Source organism: Scyliorhinus torazame, chromosome 21 (genome assembly GCF_047496885.1).
Source record: "Scyliorhinus torazame isolate Kashiwa2021f chromosome 21, sScyTor2.1, whole genome shotgun sequence".
Taxonomy (NCBI): Eukaryota; Metazoa; Chordata; class Chondrichthyes; order Carcharhiniformes; family Scyliorhinidae; genus Scyliorhinus; species Scyliorhinus torazame.
The window spans coordinates 84,138,813-84,164,951 of NC_092727.1; the positions used below are offsets into that span (position 1 = coordinate 84,138,813).

General features: G+C 48.2%; 1 protein-coding gene across 2 annotated transcripts in view; it reads right to left on the reverse strand.

Moving 5' to 3' along the window:
* The window catches only part of LOC140398380 (unconventional myosin-Id-like), a 913,794-nt gene that overhangs the window by 619,918 nt on the left and 267,737 nt on the right, over window positions 1-26,139 (reverse strand). For both annotated transcript variants that reach the window (XM_072487000.1, XM_072487001.1), the window contains exons 13-14: window positions 25,505-25,579; window positions 9,198-9,330 (exon numbers count right to left, since the gene is read on the reverse strand). In XM_072487000.1, the coding sequence (XP_072343101.1) occupies window positions 9,198-9,330; window positions 25,505-25,579 (208 nt within the window). The remainder of the gene's footprint in view (window positions 1-9,197; window positions 9,331-25,504; window positions 25,580-26,139) is intronic.

Sequence of the window (26,139 nt, forward strand, 5' to 3'; positions counted from 1 at the left end):
TCGTGTTCACATGGATCTTAGCGGGATCCCTTCAGTTGCACGCGGACGCTTCCCCCCCCTGACCCATACCACACAAACCGTAAATGATTCTCACCCCTGCAATACACAGAACCCTGAGATAACTAGCCCCGCGTCATCTAGCAATTCCCTGACCTGGTGAGTTAAGTTTATCACCTGGTACTCATTGTCATATGTAGTCGAAGCACTCTTAGTGCTGGCGATACTTTGCAGTGTCGTGCAAACATTTAGAGTTAGGAAATGGCGAAAGAGAGCATATCGCTCTCGCACCCCGGTATACAGGTTTAGGCCCCCCATTTTCAGATTTCACCAGACCCCCCGAACCCCTTGGGACGGATTAAAGCGCATCCATTTTTGTTTATGTATTCTGTGGAATAAAGAGATGTAAACCTCGGTGTCTGACTGCCAGGCCAGAAAAAGTTGTGTGCTGCTATTTTGTACAGGTTAAGCTGTATAGATTATTTTTGGATTGTTTGAATAAGGATAGTTTATTGAGAATAGTTAGAGGTTCCAGTTTTTTTACTTTTCTGTAATGCATGTATTAATGTCATAGCGCCCCGTAGCGTTTTATGATAATGAATGTATTTAAAATGGTTTAGGTAAAATTATGTTGCATAGGATAGGACAGTGTAGAGCCTAAGTATGGGTGTCCTGTTTGGTCAGAGGATGAAGACGACGTAGTAATGTGACCCTTCACGCGTCACATTGAGGATCACAAGGAGGGAGTGTAGCCATCTGGGATGGACACTTGCAAATAATGCAGGGAAAATTGGACAATACTGAAAAGCAAGCAGGTGCAAGGTCTGTCTGTTGATTAGAGCAGTGGCTCTCAGACAGGACAGAAACTGCTAAGTCATCGACATACTAATGAGCCATCTCCGGGGACAAAAGGGAAACATTTAGATGAACAATGTTAAGACAGACACCCCGGCGCCAGAGGAGACTCAAACAAAGCAAACCAACGGCCACCTAGGACACGCCCAGCAACCAGGGAACCCACACCTCTATTGGAGGAAGATTGATAAGAATGATTGGGAAAGGCCCAAATAATTGAGGCCAAGTTCAAGGCCCGTCCAAAAGGGCGCAAAGCCCTTTTGGGTATAAAAAGTATTCCCCAAGAGAGAATCTTTCTTCTTTGGCCTTGGCTCTCAGCGTAGAGAGACCAGCCTAGCAGCTACGCCAGACCAAGCAATTTCCAAGTCAACGCACGCTACGAGATAGACACTCCTAGTTGCTATCCTATAAACAGCTCAACCCAGCAGCCTCAGAACTGAGCAACGGCCATTGTTCCTCTGAATGAGCGGGCACCCGAAGCCAAGTATAGGCTTTAGTAATAGTGATAGTTTAGGTTGTAGAGTTTTATGCATGAGTAGATTTGACCGTGTGTAAATAAACGAGCATTGCTTTTGAACTTACTAACTGGTGTATCGAGTCTTTGATCAGTATTCGGTTTTTAAACTTTGTGGCGGTGTCGAAAGATACCTGGTGACTCTTGAGCAAACGTAATTAAACAGAGCCAAATTAAGGGACAACACCAAAGAGAGCAACACAAGTTCAACCAGTGCCTCGAAGATCGACAAGACACAGAAGAAAGCCAGACAGTGTCCTAAAGTTGGAGAGGAAGGGAAGACGGGGTTGGAGGAGTTAATGGGAATGGAGGAAGTTTGGACGGCAATAGGGAAGATGCAAATGGGTAAAGTACTGGGGCAAGATGGGTACCTGGTGGAATTCTGCAAGATGTTTTTGGAGAGCCTGGCGCCGCTGTTGGAGGAAATGTTTGAGGATGCGGTGGCTAAAGGGGTGCTCCAGGAGACAATGGGACAAGCATCTATTTGGCTGTTCTTAAAAAAGTATAAGGACCAGATGGAGTGTGCGTCATATCAGCCAATATCTCTGTTGAATGTGGATGCCAAGATTCTTGCCAAAATGTTGCCTCTTAGGTTGGAGGATTCCCTTCCGCAGGTGATTGTGGAGGATCAGACGGGGTTTGTAAAGGATAGGCAGTTGTCCTCGAATGTGCGGGGCTTGTTAAATGTGGTGCTCTCCCCCTCAGAATTTTAAGGTTGCAGCGGGTTTGAAGCTGATGCCAGTAAAGGGCTTTGGCGCTGGATGTGGGGAAAGCGCTCGATTGAGTAGAGTGGAGCTATTTACTTCTGGTGTTGGAGCGGTTTGGGATTGGGCCCAAGTTTGTGGCGTGATCAAATTATTGTAGGAAACGAAGGCGAGTGTTTGTACAAATGAGATGAACTCGGGTAATTTCAGCTGCAGAGGGGAATGAGACAGGGGTGTCCCCCCTTTTGTTTGCGCTGTCGATAGAACCCTTGGCCAGTGCGCTGAGGAGCTTGGATAAGTGGAGGGAGATAGTGGGGGAGGGCTGGTGGAGCATAAGGTGTCCCTGTACGCTGACGACCTTTGATGTATATTTCTAACAAGGGTCCCACCGTGGGGGATATAATGGGACTGCTCAGGCGATTTGGAGCTTTTTCGGGATATAAATTGGACTTGGAGAAGAGGGAATGTTTTTTTGTTTTTCTCCGGGGCCAGGAGCTGGCCTGAGGGGATTGGCATTTCGTGTGGCGACTACTCATTTCAGGTACCTGGGGGTGCAGGTGGCTCGGGTCTGGGCCCAGCTCCGTAAATTGAATTCTACGAGTCTGGTTGGTGGGGCTAAGGCAAATCTGTTGAGGTGGGACAGCCTTCCCCTATTATTGGCAGGCTGGGGGCAGGTAGTAAAGATAAATATCTTGCTGCAGTTTTTATTTTTAATCCAGTGCTTGCCAGCCTTTTTACCGAAGGTGTTTTTTATGGAAATGGAACGGTTGATTTCTTCATTGGTATGGATAGGGAAGATGGCGAGGATTCGGAAGACGGTGCTTCAGCAAGGACGACAGTTGAGGTGTGGCTCTTCCGAATCTGATGTATTACTATTGGACGGCGAACGCTGAGAAGATGCGGGCTGGGGTAGGGGGCCGGAGGCAACATGGGTGAAGACGGAGGCAGGCACTTGTAGGGGGGTGGGGCTGTGTTGTGTGTGCTGGCAACGGCGCCGTTCCCATTTGTCCCTGAGAAATACTTGGGTAGGCCTGTCGTGTTTGCCACGCTGAGGATTTGGAGGCAATTTTGGCAGCATTTTAAGGTTGCAGCGGGTTTGAAGCTGATGCTAGTGAAGGGCTTTGCAGGGAAGGTTTTCCTGACTTTTTCGGTGACACCTCCCTCTTCGTTGTTGGAGGGGCTGTTGTCGATGGGGTTGGAAGAGGGGTTCTTCTCGGTGACTTATGTGATGATTTTGGAGGAGGATATGGTGTCGCTGGAAGGGGTTAAGGCCAAGTGGGAAGAGGAGCTGGGGGTGGCATGTGCGGAGGAGTTGTGGTGTGAGGCTTTACGATTGGCGAGTGCCTCAACCTCCTGTGCAAGGCTGGAGCTAATGCAGTTAAAAGTGGTGCACAGGGCGCACCTGACGAGATCAAGAATGAGCCAGTTGATTCAGGGGGTGGAGGACACTTCTGAACGGTGTGGGAGAGGTCTGGCACATGTTCTGGTCCTGCCCAAAGTTGGAGAACTTTTAGGTGTGGTTTTTCAGCACCATGCTGGTGATTTGGCACTTGGATTTGGAGCCCAGTCCCCTGAGGGCCATATTTGGGGTGTTGGACTTTTCCCGATCTGCAGACGGGAGCGGGGCAGAAGTTTTAGCCTTCGTCTCGCTAATTCCTCACAGGCGGGCTCTGTTGGGGAGGAGGTCAGCTTCTCCGCCCAGTGCCTCAGTACGGCTTGGGGACCTGCTGGGAGTTCCTGTTCTTGTATAAGGTTAGGTTTACCTTGAGGGGGTGATTAAGAGGTTCCACAAGAGATGGGGGTCTGTTTATTATTCATTTTAAAGAGTTGGTTACCATCAGCTGCTTTGGGGGAGGGGGGGGGGGGAGAGGGGGAGAGTTTCTTTGAGGTATTGGGGTGTTGGTTGGTAGAGTGGGGGGTGTTTGCTGTTCTGCATTGTTTTGGTTTTTTGTTTCATGTATAAAATGTTAAAACCAAATAAAAATATTTTTAAAAATATTTCCTATAAACAAAGCGAAACCTTAAGGATCTGGTTTAGCTCACTGGGCTAAATCGCTGGCTTTTAAAGCAGACCCAGGCAGGCCAGCAGCACGGTTCAATTCCCGAACTAGCCTCCCCGAACAGGCGCCGGAATGTGGCGACTAGGGGCTTTTCACAGTAACTTAATTGAAGCCTACGCGTGACAATAAGCGATTTACATTCATTTTCATTCATCAGCTGCTGTCAGCCTCAAAGGGAAATGTACTTTTCTATAAAATAATCACAAGTAGTCGGGGACATCATTTCTGGATTTGAGAACCTCTCCTCATAGTATATAAATTGTAAAAACCATTTTGGCAGCTGTTTCAATTTTCCCTTTGGGATTTGTGCAGCTCTGCATTAACCATCAGCCATGCCACAACAGCAAGCAGATCAAAAACAGCAAGCAGCTCTCAAAGTGTGCTCTCACCAATGCTCTTCACCATTGTAGCAAGGCTTCCCTGCATGTATGCACCAACCCCCTTGCAATAAAGGCCAACTTTCCATTCGCCTTCCTAATTACTTGCTATATCTGCAAGCTAGCATTTTTGTGATTCATGTACAAGTAAACCCAAATCACTGTATCGCAACATTCTGCAGTCTCCATTGAAATAACATTCTGCTTTTCTCATCTTCCTGCCTCAGTGGACAACCTCACATTTTCCACCGTGTGTATTGCATCTTGCAAATTTTGCATTACTCACAGAACCTATCTAGATCACTTTGTAGACTGTGTCCTCATCAGAATCTTCTTCCTTATCTATCTCTGTAACAGCAGCAAATCTGGCTACAACACAGGTGTTTCCTTCATTCAATTCATTAATACAGATTGTAAATAGTTGAGCACCCAGTAGTGATCTTTGTGGTGCTCTACTCGTTACAGTTTGTCAACCTGAAAATGACACATTTATCCCCACTCTGTTTACGGTTAGTTAGCAAATCCTCTATTAACCCAACAAGATACCTTCTCATGTGGTATTCTTTATGTAGCTCCTTATCAATTTTTAAAAGTAATTCATGGGATGTGGGGGTAACTGGATAGGCCGCCACTTATTGCCCATCCCTAATTGCCCTTGAGAAGTTGGTGATGAGCTGCTTTCTTAAACAGGTGCAGTCCATATGGTACAGGTACACCCAGTGTGTTAAGGAGAGAGTTCCAGGATTTTGATCCAGTGACAGTGAAGGAATGGTGATATAGACTCCAGTCAGGATGGTGTGTGGCTTGGAGGGGAACTTGCAGGTGGTGGTAGTCCTATGCATCTGCTGCCCTGGGCTTTCTAGGTTGTAGAGGTCACAGGTTTGGAAAGTGTATCAAAGGAACCTTGGTGAGTTGTTACAGTGCATCTTGTAGATGATACATACTGCTGCCACTGAGCGTTGATGATGAAGGTGCTGAATGGGGTGCCAATCAATCAGGTTACTCTGTCCTGGATGGTGTCAAGCCTCACAAGTGTGGTTGGAGTTGCATTCATCCAGACAAGTGGAGAGTATTTCATCACACTGCTGACTTGTGCCTTGTAGACGGCCACAGCCAACTTTGACAAAGGGTCAACTGCATTTGAAATGTTAGCTCTTTTCTCTCCTTAAAGATGCTGCCAGACCTGCTGAAATTTTCCAGCATTTTCTCTTTTGGAACCACAGCCATTTCCTTTGTGTTCTGTGTGACTCCAGTCAGTGGTGAGTTTTACCCCCGATTCCCATCAGTTCCAGTTTTGCTTGTGCTCTTTGATGACACTCTCCCTCAAATCCTGCTTTGATGTCAATGGCAATCACTCTCACCTCACCTCTCGAGTTTAACCCTTTTGTCTACGTTTGTACTCGGACAGTAATGAGATCAGGAGCTGAATGTCCTGGCACAACATAAACTGAGCATCTGTAAGCAGGTTATTGCTGGTTATGCTTGATAGCACCATTAAGGACATCTTCCATCACTTTGCTGATGACCATGAGTCGAGAGAAGTGGTGTTAATTGTCAGGTTACATCTTTCTTACTTCTGGTGCACAGAGAATACCTGGGCAATTTTCTACATTGCCAGGAAAATGCCAATGTTGTAGCTGTTTGGAAACAGCTTGGCCAGGGCCACGGCATATTCTGGAGCAAAGGTCTTCAGTCCTATTGCTGGAATGTTGTGAGGCACATAGCCTTTGCATATCCGGTGCCTTCAGCCATTTCTTAATATCAGGTGGAGTGAATCGAATTGGCTGAAGCCTGTTATGCTGGGGACCTCGGGACTAGGCAGTGATAGATCATTCACTCAGCATTTCCGGCAGAAGATTGTTGCAAATGCTTCAGTCTTGTATTTTGCACGATGTGCTGGGCTCCCCCATCATTGAGGATGAGGATATTTGTGGATCCTCCTCCTGTTAGTTGCTTAATTGTCCACCATCCATTCACAACCCAATATGGCGGGACTGGTGGTAATCAGCAAGAGGTTTCCTTTCCCATGCTTGTGGACACAAGTGCTAGGTAATGAAAATATCCAATAATAGAGAATCTAATCACCTCCCATTGACACTCAAACGCATTATTGTCATTGAATCCTAACCCATAAACATCCACGTTTGGGGGGGGGGGGGGGGGGGGCAGGGGCAGGGGCAGGGGAGAAGAGTTGGAGGGAGTGGGGGCAGTGGCGGGGGTTCATGACTAATGCAAGAGCTGATAAGAGGTTGGGTATTCTGTAGTGAGTAACTCACCTCCTGACTTCACAAAGCCTGTCCACCATCTATAAGGCACAAGTCAGCAATAGGATAATATACTGTCCATATTCCTGGAAATTGCAGCTCCAACACTCAATAAGCTGAAACCCATCCAGGACAAGGCAGCCTGTTTGATTGGCAACCCATCCATCACTTTAAGCATTAACTTTCTCCGCCATTATTGCACCTTCCAAACCCACAGTCTGGAAGAACAAAAGCAGCCACCACCTGTAAGGCCCCCTTAAAGTCCCACACCATTTCTTTCCTGGGGCCGGTGCAGACTTGATGGGCCAAAATGGCTTCCTTCTGCACTGTAAATTCTATGAAATCCAAATATGGAAATCACTGTTGCTTTGTCAAAATAGTGGAACCCTTTCCCTAACAGCACTGTTGGGATTAACTACACCACATGGACTGCAGTGGTTCAAGAAGGCAGCTCAACCCATGTTGCCCTTGCCATACCAAAAAAAAAAACATTGTTACCCCTGCCAATGACAGCTGTACCATAAGAACAAGATAAAACAAGTTACAAAATTAGCCAAATGCAAAGTGATTGGGCAAGGGGAAATTGTTGCTATTTTATTGAGCAGACAAGCAAAGGTGTTCCTTTTCACAAGATGACATACATGAGCAAACTATGGTTAGGTTACATAAATAGTACCCTTGTAAAGCTACTGCAAGGCTTTAGTGAATGCGAAGTAGCAAGTGAAGCATATTGACTTTACCTCCATGTGAAACAAAGATAATTTACGAATAGAAAAAAAAAAGTGCTAAAGCCACCGACTCAGGTCAGCACAAAACATGTCAATTGCTGATAAATCACAGACTGATAAAAAGACACATTCTGGTTGAACATGCTGACAGCTCCCTGCCTCCCGCATTCATAGTCCAATTAGTTTCTTTCTTCAAGCGATCTGTACAATAGCCATTTGTGCTTCACCGTCTCTACAATCAATATCAAGAGAGCCTTTCATGTCCAATGAGAAAGTAGGGGGAAAAAACCTTCATGTAGAGCTTCTTCTTTAACAAACAGCAGAAAGCAATTTAGTTTTCGATTTTAACGCACCACAACTTTAATTTCCTGATGTCTCAATCATTGCTACAATTATCGTACAAATTTCTCTGGCTCCTTTTCTACCATTACCCAGTTAAGTCTTTTGTTTTCCAGTTCAGACAAAGTAAAAATGTCTTTCCTTGACCCAAGAGTACAACATCAGACAGTGGAAACCTTTCAAAGGGCCAGGAATAGTTTTTAGTCAAATTCCAGTCCAAAAATACAATTGGTCTATACTGCTAACAGTTTACTGGCAGCTGACTAGTTCACTGAATCTTAGAATGAATACTTGTTTTCGGCAATACATTCTCCAAGGGCATCAGGACCCAAGTTTCTATTAGCTCAATATCGGATGAGAAAGATTGACTCTGAGATATCAACCTGTTTCTGTTCTCTTAGCTGCAGGAAAGAGATAGCACGAGTGTAAGTAGGTGGAAGAAAAACATTAAAAAGTTAATACTGGCACGGTGGCGCAGTGGTTAGCATTGCTGCCTCAGGGCGCCGCGGTCCCAGGTTCGATCCCAGATCTGGGTCACTGTCCCTGCGGAGTTTGCACATTCTCCTCGTGTTTGAGAGGGTTTCGCCGCCACAATCCAAAAGATGTGCAGGGTAGGTGGATTGGCCACACTAAATTGCCCCTTAATTGGAAAAAATGAATTGGGTAATCTAAAATTTTTCTTAATTTTTAAAAAAAAGAGTCAATACTGTACAAGTACACTGCAATACCTCATTATGCGCACACTATTTGTTTATATAGTTCCTCCACTGCAAGGAAACCATTAGCGGCATCAATATTAGCAGACAAACTCTTAATTTTCTTGGTGTACTATTTTACTGCAGGCAGCAACGCATTTATTTAAAAAAGGATTATTGGCTCCTTTAACATTGGAAGAGCAATGTCATACAAACATGATAATGGCAAAATCTAGGCTTCAGAGCCCAGGCTAAGAAGTCTTTCTCTGCCGCAGAATATTTCCTACTGGGGACTAATTCAGGACCCAATGACCTTTTGGAATCGATTGCCGATTCCCAAGTGTTGAAACTGCACTTTTTCCACTCCATGTGTTGACATCAGTGAAAAGGCAGTTTGCAGATTTCAAATTGAAAATATATCATGTAATTTTTATATATTTTATATTACCGTATTATACAAGTTGTACAGGGTTTTAGTAAATGTAAATTCTGTCTCTCTTAGATTGTGGTTCCATTAAAAAAAAGTAAATATTGTTCATTAAAAAGCAGATATCCTAAAATTACAGGCAAATTACGAGATGATTGCACCAAAATATTTGCTTGTTCAGTTTAAAGTAGAGAAATAAGGTGGATTGGGAATGCTAAACACTTATGGCTGACTTACCTTTGATGCCAAGTTTTCTACCAATGCAATCATTGAAAATTTGAACAAAGTAGCAGCAGTTAATGGGCGTTTAGTCACTTCGGTGATGCTCAGTTTTCCCTCTGGCCACATATTCTTCAGCACAGGATTTGAGCTGGTGAAGAATAAGCAAAGTTATGTGTCAACCAGAACTTTTGAATGTGGTAGTTGAGTCAATGTCAATCTAGAATGGACGTACATGTTTCACAAATTTTGATAGTGGCAGTAGTCAAGGGAAAGAAAACAAAAGGGGGCTGATATGGTCAGATTAATGAAAAAAAATCCAATTTATAGCTCATTACAATAACACAGGAAAAATGGTTCATCACATTCATAATCAATCAGCTATATGTACAATACATTGATAGCCCCATAAATGAAAGTTTAACCATACGCTACACAATCTAAACACATGAAGCCAGGCCAAACATTAAAGTTAAGTCTCTGTGATAGAGTAATTTTCTTTCTTTTCCTGGTTACTGTCGGTAATTTTTAATGGAATGAGCAATGAATATCCAAAATGATTATCTGTAAGGACAATAAAGTAAAATTGAATTGGATACATCGTACTAAAAGATTGCTCAAGAAATACTACCAGCAATCACCATTCAGCCAACTTCCCTTCAAATTCAGTGTGCGCACCAAGTGAATAAATATTTCAGTGACTATTGTGTAAATGCACATTTTCTTGGCTGAACGTAGCATTAACTGCAACTCTACATGACACCCAAAGCAGGTTCATGATTTTTTTATCCGAAAAAGCTCAGTTTAAATTTGTAACAAGTGTTCTAGAATGAATTCACTCGCTCAATGGTGAGATTACAGAAAACATTGTAAAACATTAAAATGAATCAAAGGAAAGCACTGGTTAGGGCCCATCCACAGATCCACTTTCATTACCTTGACAAGGCCCAATCATGGCAAAATATTATAGAACGATGTGTGCTGAAACAATTGGAACTTTTACCTAATTTCCGTCCAGAGAAATTGCAGATTACAATGGGTATGTACTGCAAGTCTCTGTGGTTAAATCTTCTCGTTTTCTAGCTTTTTAGAGCATTCACTTGTTTTAAAATAAATGTTTCCCTCTTTCCAGGGTACGTTGGCATCTTTTGCCTCCATGTCACATCAATTCAAGTTAGTACTGCCCTTTGTTTTCATACAGTTTTCTTTACCCTTTGCTCTTTTCACAGTTTACACCGGATATCTTTCCCCATCTCCCAGTTCAGGTCACAGCTCTTCTCACCCCCACAGTTCATACCAGAATTCTACTCCCTCCTCGAACCCAATTCCCACACCAGTATAGTTCTCTTCCCCCACAACCCTATTCCCACAAAGTCACTATTGATTCATCATGTCCACCCTGGCTCCAAGTTGATGTCTCTGATGGGGCATGGAATTGGCGAGTATAGCAAGTTACGGGCAGAATTCCCCATCTCCTGAAATGATTCAACAAGCAGAAATGCTTATCATTTGTAAGCAGTAGATTTCAAGCCTCCTGGAATAGCGATGGCAACAGACAGGAGATAGGGGCAGCTATGAAGGGCAAGCCAGGAAGAAAATCTGAATTGTTCGCACAGTGGATTCCACGATTAAAGAATCGTTGGCTTTCAGTTCAATTGGTCAGAAATTGCACACTCGATTAGATCAGTAAGCAGCAAAAACTGATTTTAAAAGTAAAAACTGCTCCATGCAAAAACTGGATGTTAACATGCAGATGATTTATAAGATAAAAATATCCTTCATCTAGAAATGTTTTCCCTTACACTTGCCAGAGAAAACAACTCTGCATTAAAGCACCTTTACTGCATTAAAAAAAAATCTTGAGGCATTTCACAGAAATAATTGGAAATCAATAGGTGCCAAGCCTTAGGAAGAGTTATTAGAAAGGGTGATCAAAAACCTGATCAAAGAGATGAATTTTAAGGGAGATCATTAAAGGGAGAGGGAGAGAGGGTTAAGCAAGGGTGCCAGAACATGGTGCCCAGGTAGGGACAGAATATAGAGACAAAGTGAAGGCAGGACACACAAAAAATCAGAGCCAGTAGGGCCCGAGGTTTGATAAAGTTGTAACATTGAAGGGGACTGCAGCAGTATCGAGGAACAAAGCATAACAGTATTCAAACAAGAAAATTAGAATTTTAAATTGGATATATTGGGTTGATGTGAGCCAGCACAGACAGGGACGATGATTAACCAATGCATGGTGTGAAAAAGGATTAAGGTATTGGCATATTAAAGAATCTGGGGTGAGATTCTCCGACCCGGAATCGCCGGGGGCTGGCGTGAATCCCGCCCCCGCTGGTTGCCGAATTCTCCGGCACCGGGGATTCGGCGGGGGTGGGAATCGCGCCGCGCCGGTTGGCGGGCCCTCCCCCGCAATTCTCCAGGCCGTATGGGCCGAGGTCCCGCTGCTAGGATGCCTGTCCCGCCGGCGTGGATTAAACCACCTCTCTTACGGACGGGACAAGGCGGCGCGGGCGATCTCCGGGGTCCTGGGGGGGGGGGGGGGGCGGGGCGCGGGGCGATCTGGCCCCGGGGGGTGCCCCCACGGTGACCTGGCCACCGATCCGCGGGAGGGCCTGTGCCGTGGGGGCACTCTTTTCCTTCCGCCTTCGCCACGGTCTCCACCATGGCGGAGGCGGAAGAGACTCCCTCCACAGCGCATGCGCGGGGATACCGTGAGCGGCCGCTAACGCTCCCGCGCATGCACCGCCCGGCAATGTCATTTCCGCGCCAGCTGGCGGGGCACCAAAGGCCTTTTCCGCCAGCTGGCGGGGCGGGAATTAGTCCGGCGCGGGCCTAGCCCCTCAAGGTTGGGGCTCGGCCCCCCAAGATGCGGAGGATTCCGCACCTTTGGGGCGGCCCGATGCCCGACTGATTTGCGCCGTTTTTGGCGCCGGTCGGCGGACATCGTGCCGATACCGGAGAATTTCGCCCCTGAAATTGATGTCGGACAGAGGGTCAGAATAGCAGCAGATAAGATAAGAGCAGTGATGAGCAATCCTACAGAGTGAGAGTAAATGGAATTAAGAGTCAGCTTGGATCAAATAGGACACATAAATTGCAACAGTGGCCAACAAGGGGGATAGAATTAGTGCCAAGGGCACAGAGTCTGTGGTTAGGTAATGGCTTCTGGTTTTGTGTGTTTAACTGGAAGACATTGCAGCTCACTGAGAAATGGATGTTGGACAAGCAGTCTCACAACACAGACAGTGAAAGAGAAAGAGAGCTGTTGGAGATGTAGAACAGGATGTCTTCTTTTAGAAGATGCGCATATGACTGCAGAAGATGTTGCCAAAGGGCTGGATATAGACAAATGAGACCAAGTCCCTTTGCTTTCTTCTTCTTAGTAAGAAAAGCCAAAAGCTGGAGTTACTCAGATCGGTTAGAGAGACATGAATGGAATTAAACAAAGACAAATTTTCACTGAACCAGAGAGAATTGTGAAGAGTGACTAGGTGAGGATAGCATTACGATTTTGTCTTCCTATCTTCCCCAAGTGATCATTCTTGACATATAAACAGCCCCTGGGCTGGTCCCAATTTTGGTCGGAACGACGGCACCTCTGGTGCCCCCAGGACCGCCGTCCGCAAAGGGGTTGGCGCCTACAAGTCTGACACGGACATGGCTCCTCATCCATTGGCTCTGGAGAAGGCTCCCTTCGGGGAGGAATGTCCGACGGCCACTGGCGTCGGTCCGGACGTTGCCTTGCCCAAGGTACCGCAGGAGTGCGGGGGGACGTTTTCAGACGGAAGGGGTTGCGCCCCAAGGCATGCACTTCCATTCCCTGTAGCTCCAGTACTCCTCGCTCTGCGCTCTCTCGGGGCAATACTATTTGAATGGCCTGTTGAAAAGTCAATGTTGGCTCCGCTAACAACATTCTCTGGGTGGCCGCATTGTTAATACCGCAAACCAAACGGTCGCGTAACATTTCTGACAAGGTCTCACCATAGTCACAGTACTCCGCAATCCTGCGTAGCCTGGATAGAAAATCGGCAAGGGATTCTCCAAGGGTCCTCTCAGCGGTATTAAACCGGTAACGCTGGACTATCGTGGACGTGGTTGGGTTAAAATGTTGCCCCACTATATTCACAAGTTCATCAAACGTTTTGGTGTCCGGCGCAGCTGGGTACGCAAGGCTCCTAATCACCCCAAACGTATGCGGGCCGCAGGCGGTGAGCAATATGACCACCTGGCACTCGTTTTCGGTGATATTGTTTGCCCGGAAATAGTAACGCATCTATTATGTGTACTGGTTCCAGATTTCCAGCGCAGCATCAAAAACATCCAAATGTCCGTACAGAGGCATGGTATAATAGAAAACAACTTCCAACCTGTATCCAACAAAAATCCAGAGAGGTGGCTTCAGCAGTGTAGACAGCTATTCACTTTAACCTTCGTCGCCAGTTTTGTAAGGGCCACGAAGAATCCAGCACGAGTTTTAAGGATACAAAGTAATAACATTTATTTACTATAACATATATACATAACAGTAGCAGTAACTTCCCTTGCTACATACTCCTTCCTGCTGGTTCCTGAACTGGCCAGCTTTATTTATACTAGGAGTTTACTAGTGGTTTCTCCGCCCCCCTCATTGGGGAAGCTCATACTCCCACAGGATTGTGGGATAGTCATTAGTCCCCGGCAATGGTAAGCAGGCAGGTTATAACATCCCTCCCCCCCAAAGTCCAAGGAATCCACTGAAGACCCTGGCGAAGGAGGGCGTCGGACTCGTTTGGCCGCAGGCCGGACACCATTTGCACGCGGCGCTGGATCAGGCAGCATGTGACGAGACGGAGACCGGCGCTTCCGTGATGAACGGCGCAACGGTTGTACATCCACGGCCCATAGACCCGAGGATTCCCCCTCTGATGCATCCTGTGTCTCCATCTCGGAGTCAGAGTCTGCTGCCTCCGTCATGTCAGCGTCTCTATCTCCATTCAGTTCTGTTTACTAGTGGTTTACTAGTGGTTTCTCCGCCCCCCTCATTGGGGAAGCTCATACTCCCACAGGATTGTGGGATAGTCATTAGTCCCCAGCCAATGGTAAGTAGGCAGGTTATAACACTTCTACTACTCTCATAGGCAGTAAGATTCAAGATCTTTACTGTGTAAAATGTTCTTCTTGTATCCCTCCTGTGCTTCTTGCCCAGAAGCTAAAATCTGTGCCCCTTAATCCTGTTATCATCAGTTAACGGGACCAGCTATTCGTTGACTACCTCAGCTTAAACTGTCATAGTCTTGTTCACCGCTAGCAAATATCCCCTTTTTACAAAGACCTACTCCAATTTTCACAACCTAACCTTGCAGCTAAAATCCTTTGGGTAAATCTCCTCTGCACCCTCTCAAGGACCTTCCCATCGTTCCTGAAAGGTGGTGACTATAACTCTAGTTGTTACCGAACCAGAGCTTTATGAAGGTTCTCCCTGCTTTTGGAAACAATGAGTGGGATTTAACGGGCCCATTAGCCACGGGTGCAAATCCCGCCATGGCCACTAAATATCGCGTGAGGCCAAAAATGGGTGCAAATCCCGCCATGGCCACTAAATATTGCGGGACGCCAAAAATGGGATTTGCGTTGGCGAGATTTCAGAACGCAATCAGGTTCATGCCCAGTAAGGGCACAAACCTGATTAACATGAATCCATTAGCATCTACTTAGTGAGTTTAACGTTGCATCTTCAGCCACCATTGAACCTTCCCACACCGGGATTTTCTGGTGGGGTTGGCCGAGGCTGTTTGTGGGGAGGGGCGCAGGCAACTGTCAGGGGCATAAGGCTCTACTCATGGGGCGGGGGTCGCAGTTAATATTGGTCTTGGTGTGTGCAGTCTGCACTGTGTGAGTACCCAGTCTGTGTTGAGGGTATGCAGTCTGTTTGATGGGAGTGTGGGGCAGGGATGGCGAGTGTGCTGTGATGTCAGCAATGGGGCCATGCCTAAAGTGTTGCATGGATAAGACCCCGAAATAGGAAGTAACGCAGCAGCCACCTGGGGAGAAAGAGTCTCGACCAATGGATTTGTTATCCAGGAGGCTTAAGTGTTGGGACGTGACAGCAATGAACTCTCTGGATTATGTAGCATTAATAAGGGTGTCTATTTGATCTGCCACTCCCCAAAGGAGAAAGTAATCGTGCCTTGTTACATTCCGGAGTCACATGCTTGTGACACTAATTGATCATCAAAGCAATGTCAGCTCCCCAAAACAGTTTAAAGTCAAGGAATGGGATGAATCCTCAGGTTCAGTGCTCATGGGATGAAGAGGCAATGGGATCGCTTCTCTGCTGGGCCCCAAAACCTGCCAGTCAGTGCGGAGCAGTTGTGCAGCGGAGCAGTGGAGGACACCGCTCCCTGTGGCCATCAAAGTCACTGTAGCCTTCAACTTCTTTGCTACAGGGTCTTTCCAGGGCTCCATGGGGGACCTCTCTGGTATTTCTCAGGCATCCAGCCATAAGATCATTTGTGAGGTGCTGGATGCACTGTCTGCATCGGCTCTGGACTACATCCACTTTGACCTGGACCAGGATGAGGAGCTATGGGGTTTGGGCACATAACTCGTCTACCACAGGTGCAGGGTGTGATAGACTGCACCCATTTTGCTCTCTGTGCCTCATGGCACCAGGGAGTTCCTTTCATCAACCAGAAGATGCATGACACTTACACCCTTGGCCAGTTGCAGATCCGAGGAATCTTTGAAGGACACTCCAGGCTACAAGGTGGCTTCTTGGGGACAAGGGATTTCCCCTCAAGCAGTGGCTGATGACACTAGGACAGAGGCCACAGACCATTGCTTGACCAGGTGCAATGAAGTACACAGTGCGACCTGAACTGTCATCGAGTGGTGCATCAGCCTATTGGAAGATGGGGTCCCACTGCCTTGACAGGTCCGATGGGGCCCGACCATACAGCCCTCAGAGGATCTCCCGCATTGTTGTGGTCTGCACATGCAGCAGGACAAGGTGCTTCCTGAGGATAACCTCGAGGAGCGGCATGTGTCCTCGGACAAGGAAGACAAGGGTGTCAAAAAAAGCCCGGTGAGGATCCTGAGAATGGAGGTCAGATTGAGGCAAGGGTGCTCTAGGGCAGGAGGGCTAGAGATGCCCTCATTACCTCCCGCTTCATGGAGGAAGACTAGCTCGCTGCCCTACAGCACGGCCATCCCCAGGATGCTGTGACCTCTCTGCGACCAGGGGCTGAAGATGGCTGAGGTATCTATCATCTGGGTGCTGGGACTGGGAGTCCTTGATCGCCTGCTGCCTGGTCACTGCAGAAGGGTGATGATGATTCGCAGCGAGGAATGGTCTCTGATGCTCCTCAGCTGATGCTTATGTCTGACTCCTGTCTGCTGCCAGCGAACTGATGTCTGAGTGAGGTTCTGCCGTACATTCCTTTGCCCCTTTGTCCTAGAAGGAGATGAAGGGCGAGGGTCCAGGGTTCACTGAATCATGCTCGAGTCCTATCATTGCAATTAAAACATTCGCTCTGAGAGGGACTAACCATCTGGCAGGCATGGATGTCCACTGAGAACACTAGCGCCCCAATGGGGAGAATCACCATGCCACTTGGAGGTGGGTTAAGGAGTCAGAATCTTCAGCTCTGGCATCCCACTGCCTGCCTGTCTTCACTCGCTTGTGGCAGGAGTGAACAAGCTTATCCTCAGGAGCACAAATGGGGATGATGTTAGCTGGCTGTCTGGTGGGTCAAATGTCGATGAAACCTGGCATGTATGGGCATGGCACGAGAGTAGGGAGAGGTTGTGAGGACTGCCAGGGGGTTGTGAAGAAGCTTGTGGGAACTCGGGTGCTGGGACGCTGCTAGGTGCAAGCATGTGGGGAAGGGTGACGGCAAGGTGGAGTGTAGGAAGAATACAGGGAGTGCTTACCCTGGCGGAATGGAGTAGGTTATTCATCTTCATGTGTTATTGCACTCTGTCCTCTTGCGGAGGTTGCTGACACTGACCAGTGCTGCCACCGTCTCCCAGGCGGAGTTTGGTATCTTGCTGCAGGGTCTCCTACCAGCCTAAGGGTAAATTATTCCCCTTCTCTCCTCTATGGTATCAGGCAGATGGGGGAATACCCCTACATGAAGCAAGGAGCTGGCTTTTTTGTTGATATCCTCCTGGCTTGACTGTGAGCAAGTGCTGTGGAGCTATTTAAATGCAGCACCCACCTGGATAGAACTACTTAGCTGACCCTAGGGGCAAGCGAATCAGATGCTTTGTGCCACAGAGTGTTTTTCACGTAGCCCCCCCTCCCATTAAAAAGCGACATGCCATCGAAACATTTCATCTTTTTTCCGGATTGCGCCAACGGGTCCGGCAGGATTTGCATCAGTTCTGCCGCTGAAACTGACAGCCAAACTTTTGGAAAATTCCACCAATGCATCTGTTTCTGAAGCACAAGATTCCATAGGCGTTGTTAACTACACTCTCAATATGTCCTGTCTCCTTCAAAGACGTGGGCACTTTAACCCCAGTTCCCGCTGTGTCTGCACACTTTTTAGAACCATGCTGTCAGGTATATATTGTCTGTCCCTATCACTTTTGTCAAAATGAACACTTCCAACTTTCTGTTTTAAATTCCATTTGCCAGTTTCTATGTAGCCTGCCAGACGATCTATGTCCTGGTTGCAGTCGCTTGGTGTCATGTCACACTTCCAAGTTTGGTATCATCAGCAAAGTATTCACCAGCTTTAGGCAAGGCAAGCATAACACCCATTGAGACTGGAACCTTGGACCACTCAGTCAACCTGCTCCATCTTGCTTGGAATTTTAGAAACATAGTTGCAAAAGGAATAGCAAAAAAAGGAACCAACAGATCAATCCCAACATACTCGGAGTAGATTACTTTCATGATAATCTGAGTTATGCTGAAAAGAGACATGCTATCAAAGTTTTTCATCTTGCACTCATCAGGAAAACTGCACAAGATTCTCTGTGACAATGTCACCACCAATCAGTCTACTTCCCAATCAATCAACACTCTCTTCGCATGAACATAAATTGTTGTCCTCTTTCGCGTTGCTTTATCTTTTTTAAAAATAAATTTAGAATACCCAATTCATTTTTTCCAATTAAGGGACAATTTAGCGTGGCCAATGCACCTACCCTGCGCATCTTTGGGTTGTGGAGGCAAAACTTACACAACACAGGGAGAATGTGCAAGCTCCATACGGACGACTTTCGGTTGCGGCTATGCCTAGGTAGGTCGCACGTTCGGCAGCTCCCGCTGGGAACAGACTTTTGGGCTCTTCAGAGGGGCCCCAACGGCAATTGTTCGACAGCTCCCAGTGTGGGAAGGTGACAGCAAGGTTCCCCTGACATTATATGGATTGGACCAGGAGTGGAGCGGTTAAAAAAGTGATCCTGGTGCAGCGGAAAGTGCGAGGGAGGAAAAGCAAGATGGCGGCAGGTGGAGATCAAGCAGCGTGAGGGCAGTGGTCGCAGGAGCAGCAGGAGTTTCTTAAACACTGCTTTGAGGAGCTGAAGACAGAAATGCTGGCGCCAATGAAGGCGGCGATTGAGAAGCTTGTGGAGACCCAGAAGGCCCAAGGGGCGGCGATCCAGGAGGTGCGGCAAAAAGCCTCGGAGAACGAGGACGAGATCTTGGGCCTGGCGGTGAAGGTGGAGGCGCACAAGGCGCTGCAGAAGAGGTGGCAGGAAAAATATGAGGACCTGGAGAATAGGTCGAGAAGGAAGAATCTTCGGATTCTGGGTCTCCCGGAAGGAGTGGAGGGGCCCGATGCCGGGGCATATATGAGCACGATGCTCAATTCGCTGATGGGCGCAGGAGCTTTCCCGAGGCCCCTGGAGCTGGATGGGGCTCATCGGGTCCTGGCAAGGAGACCCAAAGCAAACGAGCCGCCAAGGGCTGTAGTGGTGAGGTTCCACCGCTTTATGGACAGAGAGTGTGTCCTGAGATGGGCCAAAAAAGAACGGAGCAGCAGGTGGGAGAACATGGAGATCCGGATTTACCAGGACTGGAGTGCGGAGGTGGCTAAGAAGAGAGTTGGTTTTAACCGGGCTAAGGCGGTTCTCCATCAGAAGGGGGCGAAGTTCGGGATGCTGCAGCCAGCGCGATTGTGGGTCACGTTCCAAGATCGGCACCACTGTTTTGAAACGCCTGATGAGGCATGGAACTTTATCCAGGCTGAAAAGTTGGACTCAAACTGAGGGTTTGTCGTGGGGGGATGTTTACTGTGTTTGGGGAATGTTCTTTTTGTTTCGGTGCTGGGTGGGGATGGGTGAATGGATTTGATGTGGGGGCTGTAGGAGAGTGTGGGCGTCGGTGTTGGAGGGGCAGGGCCCCGTGGAGGAAGAGGGGGGGGTGGAGGCCCGGGGATGGGGAGTTGGGGTAAGGCCGCAAAAAGGAGCTGCGCCAGAGGGGGCGGGGCCGGCTCAGATGGAAAGCGCAGGCTTTTTCCCGCGCTAGGGAAGGATGGGGGCGGGGCCGGGGGTGAAGGGCAGTGCTGGACAGGAGCGCACACTGACTGCCAAGGGATGGGGGATTCTCACACTGGGGGGTCGATGGAATGGCGGGAGGGGCCGGGGTCAGCAGGAGTCAGCTGACTTACGGGAGTGTCATGGGGGAGCAAAATGGCTAGATGAGGATCTAGCGGGGGGAGGGGGGAACTGGGTTGCTGCTGCATTGGCCAAAGGGGAGCTGGAAGTAGGAGAGGTGGTCGGGGCGTGGGTCCGCCGCCTGGGGACTGGAGGGTGCGGGAGGCGCGGGCACGTGGCTGGCCGAGAAAAGGAGATGGCTAGTCGGCGTGGGGCAAGTAGCCCCCTGATCCGGTTGATAACTTGGAATGTGAGGGGCCTGAACGGGTTGGTCAAGAGGGACGGGTGTTGGCCCACTTAAAGGGACTGAAGGCAGACGAGGTTATGCTCCAGGAGACACATTTGAAGGTGGCAGATCAGATTAGGCTGAGAAAGGGATGGGTAGGGCAGGTCTTTCATTCAGGGCTGGATGCGATGAACAGAGGCGTTGCAATACTGGTGGGGAAGCGGGTGTCGTTCGAGGCACTGAATATTGTAGCGGATAATGGAGGTCGATATGTGATGGCGAGTGGTAGGTTGCAGGGGTTGCGGGTGGTACTGGTGAACGTATATGCCCCAAATTGGGATGATGCCGGATTTATGAAACGCATGTTGGGTCGGATTCCGGATCTGGAGGTAGGAAGCTTGATAATGGGGGGGGGGGGGGGACTTTAACACGGTGCTGGACCCAGCACTGGACCATTCTAGGTCCAGGACGGGTAAGATGCGGCCAAGGCGCTCAGGGGGTTTATGGACCAGATGGGGGGAGTGGATCCATGGAGGTTTGCCAGGCCGCAGGCCAGGGAATTTTTCTTCTTTTCCCACGTCTATAGCGCCTACTCCTGGATAGATTTTTTCCTTTTGAGTAGGGCACTAATCCCGAAAGTGGAGGGAACGGAATACTCGGCCATAGCCATAGCCATCTCGGACCACGCTCCATTAGGGCCCACAGGGAGAAGAGAGAGAGGAGGGAGAGGGCGAGGTTGTGGGGGAGATTTTAAGGGTGATCAGGAGTTATACAGAGGCCACCGAGGAGGGGCTACTTAGGGAGCGACGGAACCTCCAGACGGAATTCGACCTGATGACTATGGGGAAAGCAGAGGCACAGTGGAGGAAAGCGTAAGGGGCGGTTTATGAGTATGGGGAGTGTTTTGTTATGTTTCCTTTGTAACATAAGCGGCTTCCTTGTGTTGCATTTGTCAAGGAAGGTCGAGACGTGTAAATAACTTCAACTCATTTATTTACACTATGTACACTTTTATAACTTGAGTTTGACACTACTGCTAATCCTATTGTAGCTACCTAAACTGACTAACCATCTGCTGTCTTCCACGTGGTGGGTGTGATAATGAATCAACCCTGTGCCGCTCCTCACTGACTGTCTCCACTGGCCGAAGGGGGCTGATCATGTGTGTGGTGTCCTTTATGTATGGGTTGGTGTAATGCCCCCTGTGGTCGTGTCACCTCCTTGTGTATCGTGAATGTCCAGTGGTCGAGTGTGTGTGTGTGAGATGTTTCTGGTGCTCCCTCTAGTGTCTGTCTAGCTTACATGTATTTACAGTGATGCACATCACCACAGGGAGAAGGTGAGTTGGATGCTGGCACATCAGCTTCGTAAGAGGGAGACAGCAAGGGAGATTGGTGGAGTTAGGGATAGAGGGGGGAATACGGTGAGAATAAACAAGGTATTTAGGGACTTCTATGGGGATCTGTACAGGTCTGAGCCCCCAGCGAGGGAGGAGGGGATGCGACGATTCCTAGATCAGCTGAGGTTCCAGAGGGTGGAGGAGGAGCAGGTGGCTGGTTTGGGGGCGCCGATTGGGCTGGAGGAGCTGGTTAAAGGATTGGGGAACATGCAGGCGGGGAAGGCCGGATGGGTTCCCGGTTAAATTTTATAGGAAATACGTGGACCTGCTGGGCCCGTTGCTAGTGAGGACTTTTAATAAGGCGAGGGAGGAGGGGACTTTGCCCCCGACAATGTCCAGGGTGCTGATTTCTTTGATCTTGAAGCGGGACAAGGATCCATTGCAATGTGGGTCGTATAGACCGATCTCGCTCCTCAATGTTGACGCTAAGTTACTGGCGAAGGTGCTGGCTACGAGAATTGAGGACTGTGTGCCGGGGGTGATTCATGAGGACCAGACGGGATTCGTGAAGGGTAGACAGCTAAATACAAATGTGCGGAGGCTCCTCAATGTGATTATGATGCCCTCGGTGGAGGGGGAAGCGGAGGTAGTGGCAGCTATGGACGCGGAGAAGGCCTTTGATCGGGTGGAGTGGGAGCATCTTTGGGAAGTGTTGCGGAGGTTTGGGTTCGGGGAGGGGTTCATCAGTTGGGTCAGACTGCTATATAGAGCTCCGGTGGAGAGTGTGGCTACGAACCGGCGGAGGTCGGAGTACTTTTGGCTGGACCGGGGGACGAGACCTTGTTGTTTTCACTGGCAATTGAGCCGCTGGCCATGGCACTGAGGGAGTCCAGGAAATGGAGGTGATTGGTTCGGGGCGGAGAGGAACACCAGGTGTCGTTGTATGTTGCGGATCCAGTGGAGGGGATGGCGGAGGTCATGCGGATCCTGAGGGAGTTTGGGGACTTTTCGGGGTATAAACTCAACGTAGGGAAGAGTGAGCTCTTTGTGGTGCACTCAGGGGACCAGGGAAGGGGGATAGACGAGTTACCGCTGAAGAGGGCGGAAAGGAGCTTTCGGTACCTGGGGATCCAAGTAAGCTAGGAGTTGGGGGCACTGCACAAGCTCAATTTGACGCGGTTGGTGGAGCAGATGGAGGATGTTAAAAGATGGGATATGCTGCCACTCTCACTGGCGGGTAGGGTGCAGTCGGTAAAAATGACGGTCCTTCCAAGGTTTCTCTTTGTTCTCCAGTGCCTTCCCATTTTGATCCCCCAAGGCCTTTTTCAAACGGGTAAGCAGGAGCATCATGGGATTTGTGTGGGCGAATAAGACCCCGAGGGTGAAGAGGGTGTTTCTGGAGCGTAGCAGGGACAGGGGGGGGGCTGGTGTTGCCGAATCTGAGTGGCTATTATTGGGCAGCGAATGTGGCGATGATCCGTAAGTGGGTAATGGAGGGAGAGGGGGTGGCGTGGAAGAGGTTAGAGATGGCGACCTGTGTGGGTACGAGCCTGAGGGCGCCAACAAGGTACACCACGAGTCCGGTGGTGGCGGCGACGCTGAAGATCTGGGGGCAGTGGAGGCGACACAGGGGCGAGGTGGGGGCCTCGGTTTGGTCCCCGTTTCGGGAGAACCATCGGTTCGTCCCGGGAAGGTTGGACGGGGGGTTTCGGAGCTGGCATCAGGCAGGGATTAGAAGAATGGGGACCTCCAGATGGGACGTTTGCGAGCCTAGGGGCGTTCGAGGAGAAGTTTGGGCTACCCCCGGGAAACGCTTTCAGGTAAATGCAAGTGAGGGTGTTTGTGAGGCGGCAGGTGAGGGAATTCCCGCTGCTTCCGGCACGAGGGATTCAGGACAGGGTGATTTCGGGTGTATGGGTTGGAGAAGGCAAGATTTTGGCGATTTATCAGGAGCTGCAGGAAGAGGAGGCGGCCTCGGTGGAGGAGTTAAAGGGTAAGTGGGAGGAGGAGCTTGGGGAGGAGATAGATGAGGGTCTGCGGGCTGATGCCCTGAGTAGGGTTAATTCTTCCTCCTCTTGCACCAGGCTCAGCCTAATACAGTTCAAGGTTACTCACAGAGTGCATATGACAGGGGCGAGGTTGAGTAGGTTCGTTGGAGTGGAGGATAGATGTGGGAGGTGCTCGGGGAGCCCGGCAAATCACGTCCATATGTTCTGGTCTTGCCCGGCACTGGATAGGTTTTGGAGAGGTTTTGCGACGACTATGAGCAAGGTGGTGAATGCCCGGGTCAAGCCGAGCTGGGGATTAGCATTATTTGGGGTATCGGACGAGCCGGGAGTGCAGGAGGCGAAAGAGGCCGGTATTCTGGCTTTTGCGTCCTTGGTAGCCCGGCGGAGGATTTTGCTACTATGGAAGGATGCAAAGCCCCCTAGTGTGGAAGCTTGGATCAATGACATGGCAAGGTTCATCAAGCTGGAGAGGATAAAGTTTGCCTTGCGAGGGTCTGTGCAGGGGTTCCTCAGGCGGTGGCAAACGTTCCTAGACTATCTCGCTGAGTGTTAGGAGGAAGTCAGCAGCAGCCCAGGGGCGGGGGTGGGGGCGCGGGGGGTGTTCTCTTGGGGTGGTGTTTGGGTTAAGGTGTTTTTTCCCCCCCATATTTGTGCTTTTTACTCTTACATGGGGGTTACTGTATATGGAGGAAATCCAATGTATAATTTCTACTTGTGTTCTTGTTGCTCTCTTTTTGTTGGGGGGGGTTTGTTGAAAATTTGTTGAAAAACTTGAATAAATATATATATTTTTTAAAACTCCACACGGATAGTGACCCAGAGCCGGGATCGAACCGGAGACCTCGGCGCCGTGAGGCAGCAGGGCTAACCCACTGCGTTACCGTGCTGCCTTGCGTTGCTTTATCTTGTCGAACTGACCTGACGAAAGATGAGACGTTTCGATGGCATGTCTCTTTTTAAGCAGTACTCAAGTCCTGTACTACTAGATGACTGAATTCCTGGTAATTATTACTGTCTCACTTTACCTTCAGTTGGAATCCTTGTACAAATTCCAGCGACAGGTGCAAAATAAATGACCTGTTTCTAGCTCCATTTCTGAATTGGAATCCTGTTAAAACGAAACTTATTTTTTCATTGTTTGCGATGAGGCAATGCTCTTGCTTCAATCTGGCACCTTGCTCATAGCGCAGCTGCCACTTTGAACTCGCCACCTGAGAGCCAGGCACACGTTGTGTCACAACAGGGCACTTCAGCTCCAGAATACTGCAGAATTATAAAGTTAGATTTTCTGCGAAATTTAAATATCCACATTTTGAAGTGGCTGCTGGGGAGTAGATCCCTGATTGCGACAATGCCGTGGAATAGCTGGAGCCAAACTTAATTTCAGCGTAGTATGTATACAATATTTAAAGCAAAACTGGGACAGTCAGGACTGAACTGCTTCATTTCCCTTGCTACCAGTAAAATGCCAGGTTAAGAGTAACGATTGTGAAACTAAGAGAAATAAACCTCAACGTTTTCCCCAGATAGAATCATTTACTGTTTCAGTAGAGGAAAAAAAAATCTTTGTTAATGGTACAAAAATAAATTATTCTCAATTGACCTAACTCTATAGGCAGCAGATTAGTCAATTCCTGTGAGTGATGTAAAGCTCCAGAGTCACAAGATAACATTACCAAAAGTGCAAAGGAACATAGTTTAATGAAAAAAAGCACAACATATTAATAAGCAGATGCCCTTTGAGTGAACCTCACTATATTTTACTCCAGGTGGAACTATCTGTTCATCTGTGAACATTTTTATTTCTGTGGATAAAATTGCATTTATTTGGGTTTAGAACATTTCACAATTGCTCAGAATACCCTCCACTGAATGTTGGCAGCGAGACAGTTTGAAGTCTTCAATCACAGGTAATGAATAGTATTTCTGTAGCCATGTATTAAAGCACACTGATTTATGCAAAGCTTTGGGCTCAATACATGCTGCAATACTTCCTTCAGCTGCAGCAAATTAAGTGTGAAATGTGTGTTAAAAACGGTCAAGCAAGTGACAAATAAATCAACTTCAGAAAAATTCCTATGATTAGACAACTGTATGAAGAGAATCTTGTATATTTTCTCCTTTCAAAGATCAATAAAATTATTTACTCTCTCCTAACCTGTTATACATTAGCCGTTTGAAATCCTGGAACAGAGTGTCCTTGTTTTTGTCAATGAAGGCAATAACGGAATAACTGTATAGAAACAAAAAAGAAAAGAGGATTTTTTTTTGACAAACATGTGTCAGACAGGAAAAGACCATTTAGTTCATTAACCCTGCCCCACGTCATGATGCCCGAAGAATTATGATTTGCACCTCCAACTATCAGCAACAATTACTTGAACTTACTTGCCCTTTAACAAAAAAATCCCAAGAGCATCGTCAGACACAAATTATCATACAACCCAGTCATTTGGACTGGCAGTTGAAAGGTCATAATTTTAAGAAGGATCTTAAAGGGAGAAAGAGAGGGGTTGGGATGCATAGAGGTTGAGGGAGGAGGTTCCAGAGCCTCGGCTGTAGCTGCACGCTGAAAGGCATCAGCACTGACTCAGGTGACAAGATCAAAAGAACACTCCCCTCCTGAGTGAGAAGGCTGTGGTTTCAAGTCCCACTCAAGATCAGAAAAATCTCAAATGCCAAGAGAGCGCTGCACTATCAGAGGGTACCGCCTTTTGTTAAACCAAAGCCCCTACTGCAGCCGTAGCTGGTGCTGGCATTGGAAGGGGTCCTGAGGAGGTTCACAAGAATGAT